The 14,547-nt window shown below is 33.5% G+C and overlaps 1 protein-coding gene across 1 annotated transcript in view; it reads left to right on the top strand.

Moving 5' to 3' along the window:
* Window positions 1–345: 345 nt before the first annotated feature.
* LOC149411757 (serine/threonine-protein kinase pelle-like) overlaps window positions 346–14,547 on the top strand; it is a 40,145-nt gene continuing 25,943 nt past the window's right edge. The window contains exons 1-3 of the mRNA XM_089646949.1: window positions 346–721; window positions 10,545–10,725; window positions 11,986–12,086. Of these exons, the coding sequence (XP_089503075.1) occupies window positions 563–721; window positions 10,545–10,725; window positions 11,986–12,086 (441 nt within the window). The 5' untranslated portion in view covers window positions 346–562. The remainder of the gene's footprint in view (window positions 722–10,544; window positions 10,726–11,985; window positions 12,087–14,547) is intronic.

Below are 14,547 nucleotides of genomic sequence, written 5' to 3'. Positions count from 1 at the left end.
AATGTCGGTATCCTATTTTTTTTACCGATGCTGAAGACATCTACTGGCCATTCGCTGCATTATATTGCCGCTTGGTGAAATATGATTTGGATCTCAACCATAATTGAGTTTGAATAAAAATGAGTCGGGCCATGTCAAGAGTCAGAATATTAGAAGAGTATGTGGGATACGATGTATGAATGTGAATGAGGCAAGGAGTGTGTGCCAAGACCAAGTTGTTTGGCAGTCCGTCCCATAAATAAACCAATCATGTCCGTCCTGTCTGCCTACCCAGTTGTGGGAGTTGAAATACTAGCAGTATTACTGTCATCTAGCGTTTTTTTTAAATAACTTTATGAAATAAGTACTGCAGATTTCTGTTTTAAATATCTGTCAAAACAGATGACACGAGATTAGTTTATTTATGGATGACACACAAAACAACCACTTTGCAAACTAAACTTGTAGCAAACTTTCCCAAACGTCATTAAATTGTTTTGGTTCAGTTCGAGAGGTTGTATGTTTCGCAGAAAAAGTGTTATATCCCATGAAATTATTAAAATCTGTGTTTATTTAGTTTAAAATGGCTAGCGAGGCAAAAAACAATAATGCCATAAAACCAGTTTTTGTGTACCATATTCCTATCTCCGTGAGGAGACAATTATGCCGTATTTTGGATCTAAACGACAATTGGAAAGATCTGGCGGGTCTTCACATGGGTTTTTGCGTCTTCGATATACTGGTTAGTAACTACTTTCCTTTACATAAGTTGTAATTGGCGGGGAAAACCGGATGACCAATTGAAATGGCCAATATTGTGTCAAATAATCTCAGATAGAGATGTTTCTGTAAAGGTCTCAATAAATTGTAATGTTCCCAAGTTATTTGCAGGAAAATGTGCTGTTTTAATAATCGATATAATATTATTATGTGTTATATTGATGGTTTTAAAACTAATATTTGAGGTTTTTCCTCATCTGAAATATTCGAGATCGCTGGCCACGCTTATGATTTAAAAAAAACCTTTTGATTCATAGGCAACTGGATTTGGGAAATTTATGATTTTAACATTCTAATTTTTAATTACATAAAATGAAAATTCGCTTTCGTTATATGGGATGACAACCATTTCCAATAATTTAAAACGATATATTCATATGTTGTAAGGCCTATGAAAACTGCTTTAAAGTTCAAAATCTCATACTTACGAACCCATTTTCGGTTATGGTTTTATTGTATAATGTGGCAAATTAAGTTATTTATAAAATGATCGAAAAACATTTAAATATTTGTGCCTGAACATACACAAAATAAAATAAAAGGCACTTTTTGCCCATGTTTTTTTCTTGCATAAATCAAAACAGGTTGATGGTTTGAAGCGGGAATTTAAGCCTTATCGCCATCTGCGTGAGTTGTGTTATTGATAACGTCTCGATTCAAAATATTACACGACGTAGTGCATCGCCTTAATTTTTGTTCATTTTACGTAATTAAAAATTAGAATGAAAAAATTAATAATTTTCCCAAGGCAGATGATTTCCTTTTATAGTAATTACGGTGAATCAAAAGGTTTTATTTAAAAAAATCCTATTAAGTATGGCCAGCGATCCTGAATAGTTACCATTTTTTTGTGTATGAACATTCTCGAAGGAATTATTGTGAATTATTTAAAAAAAACATTCACACAAATTTTTATAATTGTTTGTTCAGTTTCCTTACTCCGCTTACAGCTAAATGAGCCCAAATTATTGAAATAACACCTTGTTACTTCAATAATTGTAGAAATCATGGTTATTTAACTTCAGTGGCAGATGGAGCACTTTTTCGATGGTGGGGACCGGATTTTTTTTATCTGTACTGAAATATCACTACCCTAAAAATACATAAAATTTCTCAAACAAAAGTGTTCACGGGCAAGTCATGCACCTACTCAGCTTCCTAAACACAAAATAATACAAACATCTCTCTGGCTATATACAAATTTATGATATACAATAATAAAAATAACGCCATATCTTGCATATCAAACTTAATTTGAACAAGCCCGATTCCCGCCCGAAAGTAGCAAATTAGAAATCAAACACCATTATGATATGATATTTACACATGACGGTGGTCAGTGAGTGAAATGGCAAAATGATCTTACCCACAAAAAAATTATAACTGCTAAAATTACATAACACTAAAAAACTTTAGGTAAATATATACGAAAGTGGTACACAATTGTTAATAGGCACATTTTATATTAAAAAAAACACTCTGTATCAGTTAGATAACAATCAGAAATAACTATTTCAGTAAGCGAAAATGGAAAATATTTTATTGTAACAGCTGTTTCATTAAAAAAATTATAATTAAACACAATAATATTTCAGGTTAGTTTTATTTTTAAATTATCCCCAACTAAGACCATATTTTAGGTTCATATTTTGGGAAATAAAAGAAGAAAAAACTAACCTCAAAACTATCACATCAATATGTAACAATGGCCGCCAAGTGAACGATCGATTTTAATTTGAACGAAATAACTATTTATTTATTTATACTGGGTTTTTACAGACGATCTCACTTACGTGAGAACAATCCAGTTATAAAAACTCAGTTAACATACAAATAGGCACAAAAATTACCAAAATCTACTCAGCCATAGGACACATTAATTTTCATATATCTAAATAAAGATTAAAATATAAAACAAATAAAAATAAAAATTCAAAATTAAAAATATATATTAAATACAAATATTACAGAAAAGTAAGAGACGCAAGTAATACATAATATAATCAGTGTAACATATCATTTAACAATAGCAGAATTTTTTTTCTGAATCCATATAAATTATCGACAAAAATGTCTACTTCAGCACACTCAATCTTATTATACAGTCGACACATTTGGGTCAGAGGGCTAAAATAGGCAATATTATTTTTGAAAATATTCAGGTGAAAAATGCTATGGTGTCTTAAACCATGGGAATTGGGGACATTTATTTCAATATTGCTAAGACATAATGAGGTATCAAGATGGCCGTGGATAATTTTATGCAAACATATTAGGTCAGTCAATTGCCTTCTTATTTTAAGAGTATTGATCTTAAAGTATTCACGATGTGCGTCGTATGATCTAAGATGGTCATGTAGTCCACAATTGAAAGATAATAATCTAAGCATTTTTTTTTTAACCGATTCTATAATGTTTTCATACTTGCAATAATGTGGATTCCAAAATATTAGAATGCATTGTTTTCCTTTTCTGGAAACTGAAATACTTACTACTCATTGATTAATTGATTTATCTAACTGATATGTTAAGAAGTGTTTTTTTATGTGCGTAAACCAAACACTTAATAACATTTAAATAAAATCAAAACCACAGACATAGGAATTAATAGACGAGAAGATAATGGTGAGGGGTAAAATCAACCGTTGAAGAACGAAGGGAGTAAGGCTGACTGTGATTCGTCAATAAATCAATCTGACAGTAAATAGGCATCTCGCATTATAATATCACCATTTACTTCTTAAAAGTAAAACCTGCTTTTGAATGAATAGACATTTTTACATGGGAGCGCAAATTACTCGCCACGTTATGAACAAATTTGCGAAGTCCAAATTCGGCAAAAAAATTCGGTTGTATTTTCAGAGTCAAATATTTCGTTTAAGTATTTAGTTAAGACACTTTTATAAATGTTCATAATTTACTTCCCAGCAACCAACCAGCTTTGTGTTTCGCGTCCAGACGTTTCTCGATGTGATAGTATATGTTTCTAAAACTGATCTATATTATACGATGTGAATATGCTTAAAATAAAGTAAAGTAATGCTTATATATGGAATGTAATACGACAATTGGGTTTATTCTCTTTTTCACATCTATTTTTACAAGTTTTCATAGTACAAGTCAACATTTTGCCGTGTTATTTCGTAAAATGAACCGATGATGCCTCGACCATAGTTCGCACAAGAATGATGACGTCACGTTTTCAAATTTCACTTGAGGCCATACGCGAGCACAGCCGGCTCCAATGGAACCGGTATGAGGAGTGGGGATAATACGCTTTTCACCACTTAGGGCAGGTCTACTAATATTCATATGTCTATGATCAAAACACACTAGATTCATCTTGATCAGAAAAGAGAAAGTATGTAAACATGTTTTGCAATTTCATCTTCCATTCACTCTACTCCTAGGAGCAATGAACCTATTTAACCAAATAATTATAGTAATTATCTTACTGTTGCATTACTTGCTAGCTATTGCTAATGTCTTTCTCAGGCGTCTCCGACTTTTTTTTCCCATTCACTACTGCATACCACAATGATACTGTTAAAAAACTACATTACATTGACTTTAATTCTATTCTGTATCTCAATCTGGTGCAGAGATATAGCGTTAAGTATTCCTCAGGCGTCCCCGACTTATTCTACCGTTCAAACCACTCTCTAAACACTCCCGGCACTAATAAGAACAAACATTGAAATTTGTAGCGATATTGGTTGACTACTTTTCGAGTTTTTCGACCACAAACATACGCAGCTTGAATTTTTATATGTTAAGAAGATTTAATTCAAATTAATCTGTTAACACCATTTCATTTACTAGTAGTCATAAAGAAACTTAATAGTTTTGTGAACAGAAGACCTCACGTCTAAGTATGTTTCTAATTTTCAACTAACTAGACCTGACTATAGTAACAGAGATCCAGTATTTTTTTACAGCAGTAACAGGTTTAAATTAGAATAAAAAAGAATTTATTTATTTATTGCTTCTAGAAAAAGCATCGTTTACACATTTGAATGAACCAACATACAGGTAAATCACTGCAGTCATATACACAAAATGTTTCAAGAAGGAAGATTTACTAGTAATGCCTTCTATAATATAGATTTGAATGGTAACCAATGTCGCCACTGATTGATACTGTATTACATGCGAAATTTACAGGGAAGTACTACAAATATTCTACACACTACTAGAAATATTTTAGGCACTTTGATTAAATATTGCAAGTCAAACGCATCTTGGACTTGAACGATCGAGCATTTTTTTGATGAATTTGTAATAAGCTTGAAAAAAATAATATATATCAGACTTTGAGATTCAAAATCTCCTTCTTACGAACGTCTTTTCGGTTATGGTTTTATTAATTTATATTTATAATGTGGAAAATTAAGTTTTTTAGAAAATAATAAAAATATATTTAAATATTTGTGCTTGAACTTCGCAAAATAAAATAAAGTGCAATTTTTGGTAAAGTAATTAAAAAAGGCGACTGGTGTTAGGCGGGAATTTAAACCTTATCGTCATCTACATAAGGAGTGTTATTGTTAGCGTTACCGATTCCAAATGTTCCTCAGACATTTGAATCATGAATCACACCCACTCGACGTTTCTTGTTTTTTTTCTTTATTCTATGGGTTTATTTAACTATCCGTGTGATATCATCCTTTTGATTTAGGTTGATTGTGCAGGTGTTGCAGAATTTATTGGTTATGTTCATTTTGAGCTACATTAAATTTATTACTGAATAATATTGTGTATTTCGTATTTTTTTTTAAAGTTGCATATTCATAATTATGTTTTATCTATTCAATAATATAGTTAGTTCTATATGGTGGTAACTGTCTGGACTTGCTTTGCGGTCAAGAATTTTTTCTAATTTTTCAGTCTAATTAATTTACTGGGACAGCTAGATAACCTGTTTTGGCGTCCCCTAATGGGTATGTTGTAATGCTGAAGGTAGCAGGAAGGAGAAGAAGATGGGGAAAAGGAAGTGGGGAAGTACCCGGTTATCTGATCACCATCTGACCAGATCCGGTCACCAAACATGGCTAAAGTCATTTCAAGCAACATTTCGATTCTGAATATTGGACTTTACCGGGGCGATACTGAAATTTTTTTTTTTGACATTCTTAAAATTTTGAAAAATGGGTACACAAAATAGTTTTAATATTATTAAAAAGCAAACATCTACTGTTTTAGAAATTTCATTCAATATCACCATTCCTCTTGTCATGCTTTGCTGTGCTAGAACATCTGTTCTGCCGTGTGGTATCCTGAAAAAGTCATATAATCATATTCATTCGCAGAATTCGGGCACTTATTTTGACCACAAACATTATTGCCAGAATTTTCTGTTTAGCCGTAAATTCAATACATATTAATATTACCTTGTGGTTTGCGTTTTTTAACATTTTTTCATTCAGAGATACATACCTTTCCTAGAAACGTTTATCACGTGGGGAAGTTTTAAACACTGTTTTCCTGGATGCTTATTTTGATTTGAGAAATCTTGTATAAGATTTAACCATTGGGATTGTAAGCACAAGACTGCCCCGTGCAGAAAACTAGATGTTTAAAAAAAAATACTGGCGCTTATTCTCCAAAAATCATACCCCCGAATATTAACATGGAAGTATTTACACTTCTTAGGGGGGGGTATTTCACTATGTCGGGCTAAATATCTGACTAGCTAGCCGTTGGCTGGCTTTAAAGATCAGAATAACTTCGTTATTCAACAGCGACCGTTTCACCATTGTTGCCGAGCTTCCGGATAGATAACACTCGAAATAGTCTGGCAACATCGCAAAATGTTTGCAGTTACCCCATCTACTGCCACGCCTGTCATGTTTTGCCGCAATGTCTATGGAATGCTAGCGTCAACGCCAATTGACAAGTTTCCCGCCACAGTCCGCACACCGCAAAGTGTGCATTTTTTTGGTTATGTTATGTTGATTATCAGGTCATTTTAGATAGATTCGTGTCGAATTAATACATTGTTTCTTATTTTGAACACAATCAAATAATTCAGGATGGATCATACAAGCATTCAAATTCATTCGAGCTCTTAAAACTCGCGACCTTCGCATCGCCGCCCTTTCACCTGCTTCTGTAAATCAAAAACCTCGGTATCCATAATAATTCGCAACAAAATTCGACTCACTTCTCCGCTGTCAAACTCGGAATGTTTTGACGCCATCTTTGATTCTAGGAATAGCACCTAACGTGAGGTTCGAGCACTGATTAGTCAAATCTAACTTTAACCCGAGCGTTAGCGTTATTCAGATATAGTGAAAACGAAAAAATGACTAATCCGCGGATTAGTGCTTAGTCAGAACATAATCAGAGATAGTGAAATACCCCCTTAGTGTAGTTTAAAACCAACTAATCCACTTATAAATCACTGTCTATCCCATATTTTTGCGTTTTTAAATTTATTTTATTTAATTAAATTTATAAATGCATTCGAAACAAAATTGTCCTACCTTGTACTTATTTGGGACAATTTTCAATATTACTATTTCTGTATGTTGTCTATGGTCTACTGGAAATGTCTATAGTCACAGACTTTAAAACTGCAATTTTGAACATTTAAACAGATGTTCTATTTTTAGAAAACATTTTAAAATGGCGTTTACACGATACAAAATATTATCTAGAATATTCCATGTGTTGTTCAAAATACTTTATGTATTTTGGTATTCGAATACATTCAAACCTGTCCTTGTCTAATTTGTTCGATTTTCGGAACAGCTTATATGGTCCCGTAGAAATCGTTGTCTCTCTTACCCTCATAGTTAGAAATATGACCTAAACGTTGTTAGAAAGAGAAAACACCAAGCTTTCTATTCAAATATAGAAGTTAACCACAGAATAATTAAAATGTACAACAACTCTATGAAACTTGAACTTGTGAATTCTTTATTAATTATTTTCATATTAAATGACAAAAAAAGTGTACATACATTTGTGTGTTTATAGATTTGTCTAATAAAATTATTATGATGTTTTTTTTTGTTATCTGTAATTTTAGTAGTGTTTAGTCGAAAAAGCGTAAGTTGAGGCATTTTTTAAAAACTTGATTTGGTAAAAAATTATGTGTTTCTTAATATAATCCTAGATATTCGTCAATTATACATTAAGACTATTCTTATATACATACTGAAAAAAAATATCATCGAAAAAACACAACAAAATATTTATACGAGTTACTCATCACATCTAAAAGGTGTAATTCCTCCAACAAAAACAGCATTTGACAAGCGACAATTTTCTTATATTGCTCCCAAGATATTCAATTCACTCAATATAGATACCAGAAAATCGGAAACTGAACATCTTTATATAAAAAAATATTCAGAATTGGCTATTGGTAAAGGGAAGGAACTATTGCAAAAAATGTCTCTTGTCATTAAATTAAATGAACTGCAGCTCTTTTATTCCATTATATTCTTATGTTTTCTTCTTATTTTTATTTTTATATCTTTTTCTTTCTCTCCTATTTCTGTATATCCTAACATCTTAACATTGTAATCTAAAGAAATATGGCTACCATAATACGGGCATGTGCCTAGTATGGTGGCTGTAGAAAACAAAAAACTGTAATCATTGAAATTTTTATGAATAAAGAAACACCAAAAAATAATAAAATTTGAAAGCGTATTCACATTTCAAAAATAATTTTTATTTTTTTGGATACGTTCAGAAATATCCCATTAATTTGGATTTTATTGTTTCTAATAATAGCTATTGGTCCAAATCTTTAGGTGACACCGTTAGGGGCAATCTAAAGTTTTTTTATTCAATGGTATTTCTAAGAAGGTTGCGTCAATGCCGAAATAAATTTATTTGTTTATCATTCATAGCACATCATTTTGTTTATAGTAAACACTTTCGATTCACTGCAGATATTGGTAAAATGCGTCATTAACGCTAACATCACCCGAATACCAAGTATTTTCGTAATTTATTTAACCTGAAAGTATGTTGCGTATTGTACGCTGATGATGCGATACTTTTCTAACAGTATGGAAGATCTACAGTCTCTCGTGTCTAGGATGAATCAAGTACATATGAGAATGTTCTGAGTTAGTGATGAATGCATGAAAGTAATGGTCTAAAGTCATGGTGTTTGAAAGAGAGAGTACGAAAACACTGTGGAATATAGTTGTGAATGAGGAATACTTGGAGCAAGTGGATGAGTTTGTGTATTTGGGAAGTGCGTTTACGAGAGATGGAAGGACCGATAGCGATGTTGAAAGAAGGGTAATTGCAGGAAACTGGAGGACTGAACGCAATTGGCACTAACAAAGAGTTGTCTGAATAGGCAAAGTCTAAAGTCATGGTAAGGCTAGCTTTAGACTTGTAAGTTTTTTCGTAAATTTACGACTTCTAGCCAATGGGCATATTGCATTTTGAAAATCCAATACGCCCATTGGCTAGAAGTCGTAAATTTACGAAAAAACTTACAAGTCTAAAGCTAGCCTAACAATTAATTATAAGCAATAATTAGTCATTAGAAATATCAATACAAATTGAAAATATCTCCCGAGTAAAAATAAATGCCGCCAACGGGAATTGAACCCGTGCCTTCTGATGTCCGGTCAGGTGCTCTGAAACCACTGAGCTATGTCGGCTTATTTCCAACCAGCCAAATGATTCAATATGTACTAGTACCTCAATCAAAAATTACCGCTTATTATATTTTTTTCCACCTGTAAACAACCAACTTTATTTTTGTAGGAAAGGCTTTGTTAGTGCTAAATTTCTTACTAATTATTTGTTATCCTTTATGCTATGCATAAAACCTTGTCTTATAATCATTAGTTTAGCATTAAAAAATAATCAAGTCATGATGTTTGAAAGAGAGAGCACGAAAACAGTGTGCAATGTAGTTGTGAATGAGGAATACTTGGAGCATAAGTGGATGAGTTTGAGTATTTTTGGGAAGTGCGTTTACGAGAGATGGAAGGACTGATATGGAAGGAAGAGTAAATTCAGGAAACTGGAGGACTGAACGCAGTTGATGCTAACAAAAAATTGTCCAAAGAGGCGAAGCTAGTGGTCTACAATGAAGTTCCGATACGAACCCTGATGTATTGCAGTGATGAAACTAGATTGAATACTGCAGAAATGAGATCCCTACTGTGTGAAAACATGGAGATCCGCAAAGAATGCAAGGCTGGTGTAAGCGCAATCAGTAAGATTAAGAAAGGGATGCTTAGATGGTTTGGGCATGTAGAGCAGATAAAAAAAGAAAATAGTATAACGAGGATATATTGACCGGTCAGTGGTTGAGTGGGCATAGCGCTTGGGTCTCACCCGAGCGTCGCGTGTTCGATTCCTCGGCTGGCTAAGTCCTCCATCACAACACAAGCAACATTTTCGGCTTTCTGTGATGGTAGTAGGAGATTTTCAAACATTGTTGGGTTATTCGTAACCCGGGAATGTTTGTCTTTCTTTTAAAAAAAAAAATATATATATATATATATATATATATATATATATATATATATGGACACTGTAACGCTGTCTGAAATGTTGGCCTAAGAAGGAGGTAGCGCAACAAGGCATAATACCCCAAAATCAAATCACGATAATGAATCGTCATTTAAAAAAGAATCATACACCATCACATTAAAATGCCCTTATTGAGCATAGTTGGATCAACAGTTTCTGACGTCACAATAAACAACTCTGATAAAATTCATTTTGGTTTTGTATGGTGAATTGTATGTGTCAGTTTTGTTGTGATATAAATATGTTTTTTTTTTTAAATTTTGCAGGAGATAGAAAATGATGTACACCGTTCCCGAGCATCTCCGTCTGATATCCTTCTTGAGCGTTGGGGCATGCAGAATCACACCATTCTGGAGCTGTTTGTCCTGCTGGACCGCAGCAAGAACCGCACCGCGCTGGACTGCCTCCGAGGTTTGGTGGATCCCGAGTTCCACAGACTTATCGATGGTAATTAAAACACTTTAAGGAAAAAAAAATTAGGTTGTGCTCAATGGCATTTCCAAAATATGAACACTTTATTATTATCTCACAAACTGTGGCAAGTAACGCACACACCTACGTTGAATTAAACTCCAGTAAATTAAAAAAATCATTTAAGTATGACAAAGATAGACACTCATTTGTGTATGGACGAAATAGGTATAAGACTGGGCAGCGTTTTTGTACTTAAAAATTGCGTAGAATACTATATTCTGCATGTGATTGAGATGACACTACTGCCAGTAGATTGTCTTATTATACTTATGCGTTAATACGTTCGCTATCTCACTTTCTTTAATAGTTGTTCCTTGGCTTTTACCAGTGTTTGCCGGGTAATGGTACACTTTTTCATCACACACGAGGGCATTTGGATAGAGATAGTATACAATCACTCCTGACATTTGACAGTGTAGTAAATCGAAAGGACAGTAATAATTACCGTATCTTTTGCTTGCCACTTAAGATCTCTAGAACATATCTATAAGTTTTGTAATGTCATTGGTTGTATGTATTCAGATTGTTCCAAAAGATACCTGTAGGAATAAGTACAGCTAGACCGCAAGCAAAAGAAAATAGGGCCACAGGGCCAGCCCTGCGGGCGCTGTGTTAGGTGATATTTATTACCAGTGGCTCCTTGGCGCCTCGGCATATCAGCGCCCGGAGCGGGCTGCTCAAATTGCGTTCACACAGAAAAGGCCCTGCAGATGCATGTCTCTTGCCATGCGCAGAAAGGGCGTGATTTATTAGCAGTTCGCTAGCTTTCATTGGTTGCTTGCCACTCCACACTCGCCTCCAGCACCGCGCTTCATACCGGATGACTCTAATGAATGGTCTTATGTTTTTGGTTGAATAATAACTAACTAATCTTCATTCCATCACTCTAAGGGGTTAGGCAGAGACAATGGCCGCCACACGACTATGTCTAGACACACACTCCTTGCTTCATTCATATCCATCCGTAATCTCACACATACTCTTCTGTTATTTTGACTTTTGACATGACCCAACTTAAATAATTATAGACTTTTGTTATATATTACATGGAAGCACGTAATTGAAAGCAAAATTATACCTGTGTGAAGTTTATTCTTGCAAATGGACTGATTAGCCTAAGTATCACTATGTCATGTTGGGCATTTGCAGGTGGCTTAGGCCAAATAATAGCTAAACGATTACCAATTTTTGTTGAAAACAACAGCTTATAATGATGTAATTATTTTGTTGTAGGCAATGGAAATAGTACCAGCGGCAATATATCTGAGAGTTGTATCGTGTCTTCCGACGACAATAGCAAAGCAGTCCCTATATACATCAAAAACATTGAACAAGTAGGTATTCTGCCATTTGTAATTATATTTCTTATACAGGAAAGTGTTGAGAATAATTGCATTTGTCAATCCGCACCAAATCATCCAGGCCATGTCACCCACCATCTCAGATTTTGATGAAACTTTAAATTTTTAATCCTTCCATATAGATAAGAAAATATACCAAATTTTACCTTCCTACCTCAACTCGTTTTTTTTTTATGGGCAGTTGAAGTTTGGGCAAAATAAGCGTTTTTACATATTCCGAGCACTCCGGAAGAGCTTGTACCTTCAATGAAAAAAAATTGTATCTTTGTCATTTATAGTGCAAATGCAATGAAAATTTTCAATATTATCAAGAAAACTATGCTGATTGCAGAAAAAAATAAATAAACCCTTTACATTTATCTACTTGACTTTAAAAAATTACCAAAAGTAATTTTTTAAGTAATTTTTGGGACGGAAAAGGTACTTTACAAAAAAGCAATATCTCGGGAAGGTACAGTGTTAATGAAGTAAATTTTTTTTTATTCATACCTACAAATAGCATAGAATCACATACAAAAATAAAATTCATGGCATTTTACTTGCTTCAATAAATAAAATCTATTTTAAACTTTTTTCAAACTTTTTGTAATTTTTTTTTTATTCTTATCTACAATAAACATAGTACAACCTAAAAAAATAAAACTCCTGGTATTTTGTGTGCTTCACAGTGTAGAAACGTTTTTAAAATGAGAAATCTTAATCATACAGAATTGTTCCAAGTTTTTTAAAATCTAGATACTGTATTTGCAAATAAAAAAAGTCAAACTTATTCGGTCCTTTACAACATGCTGGTAAGCTTGCAATGTAAGCTTAAGGCACCAACAAAATAATGTACCTTGTTCCTTACCCTGAATGCATACACCATAGCAATATTTTATAACAAGATCAACTTTTTAACTCTTTTCAATACAAAGTTAACTCTTTAAAAAACAAATACAATAAAAATAAAACAGGCAATGTAGGATTAGGTTAAATGAAAGTACATTACAATAATATTGTTTACAAATAAATGTTCAAGTTCATTTTTTACTTTTATTCTTGATCTGACCCATAAGATGGTTGAACTTTTGATCAGCATGATGAACGTCTTTTTCAAGAAAGTAGTAAGCTCTTCCTGAACCTTTTGTTGTGGGAGGGTCAACGATATTAAAAATATTTTGTAGTGGAACAAAACAAATATCTTCTTTTTGATGTGGCCAGTAAAAGGATGGAGCTGGGCCAAAAGGATGCATAAACTTGATTGATACATCACACTCGTCTTCATCTTTGGAAACCACAAGTCCAAAAAACCAATGGTTGTCATATACGCAAGCTACATAAGAGTTTGTACAAATTTGTACCATACTTAGTTGCTCAGAGCGATTTCGTTCCCCACTGAAGTTAAAAATCAAAGCATAATCTGAATCTGAACTTATCCTTTTTGTGCCAACTTCATTTTCAGACAGAGGAACAAAGCAGTGGAAACCTCGAGTGCCTGGTATTGTTTTAGCTTGTGAAAAACGCTGCTGTAATTGTTGCCTGCAAGTGAATAAGCTTTCTTTTCTCAGCAAGTAAAAATATATATTTTCTACTCTCGACTGACAAAACTTAAAAGTTTTGTCTACAGTTGTGATAGTGTTGCCAGGGCCAAGTTGCAAACTTTCTCTAGTTAGAAGACGTTTTACTGTTCCACCTATTCCATCACAGGGAGATTTCCCATGACTCGTAGCAAAAAACGACCAACATGCTTTCAAGTTGAAGTCTTTTTGATGGTGACACAGATTTAAAAAGTTTTTGCAGTTTTTATATTGCGCTGCGCAACCATCAGTAAAATAATGAACACTTTGAATTTGGGGAAATTTTTGATTTAAAAATTGAGCAACTATTTTTTGAGTTTCGTAAACGAAACTTACATCATGTTCCAAGTCATCTGAAATTACACACAAGCTTGACACTGTGAGATCTTTGCCAGGCTCTTCACAAGTGTAAATTACCACTGGGTGGAGTGAACAACTGTCTTGCGTCCAGTGGTAACCCTGGACTTCATTCTGGATAACATAGGAGAACTTTTCACTGAAGTCTAATAACACAACAGCTTCATTTATCTGAAGCTGTGCTTTTAGGGACTCTTTGAGATATTTTGATTGAGACTTTGTTATAAAAGAATGAGGAAGAAGTTTTACAAGACTCTTCACAAGATGTTCTACATATTCATGAAAGGGAACTGTAACTGAAACCTGCTGTGTTCTATCAGTAGTTACCCATGCACTGTATGTAATTTCATCTTCTTGGTCCCATTCTTCAAATTTTTCTAACAAATGTTTCTTAAGATTTTCACTAGATGTTGAACACTTATCGCAATGTCGAAGCATACAGTCTCTATTGTTCTTTGAGCACACTAAGTAGTCCATTAAATCATTGTACGTTTCTTCACTGTCACAAGCATTAAGAAGCA

Source organism: Hesperophylax consimilis, chromosome 25, assembly GCF_061612785.1.
Source record: "Hesperophylax consimilis isolate HC1 chromosome 25, BYU_Hcon_1.0, whole genome shotgun sequence".
NCBI classification, from domain to species: Eukaryota; Metazoa; Arthropoda; class Insecta; order Trichoptera; family Limnephilidae; genus Hesperophylax; species Hesperophylax consimilis.
Note: the sequence above shows the minus strand (reverse complement) of the source record. Positions and strands in the feature narration are given on the sequence as shown.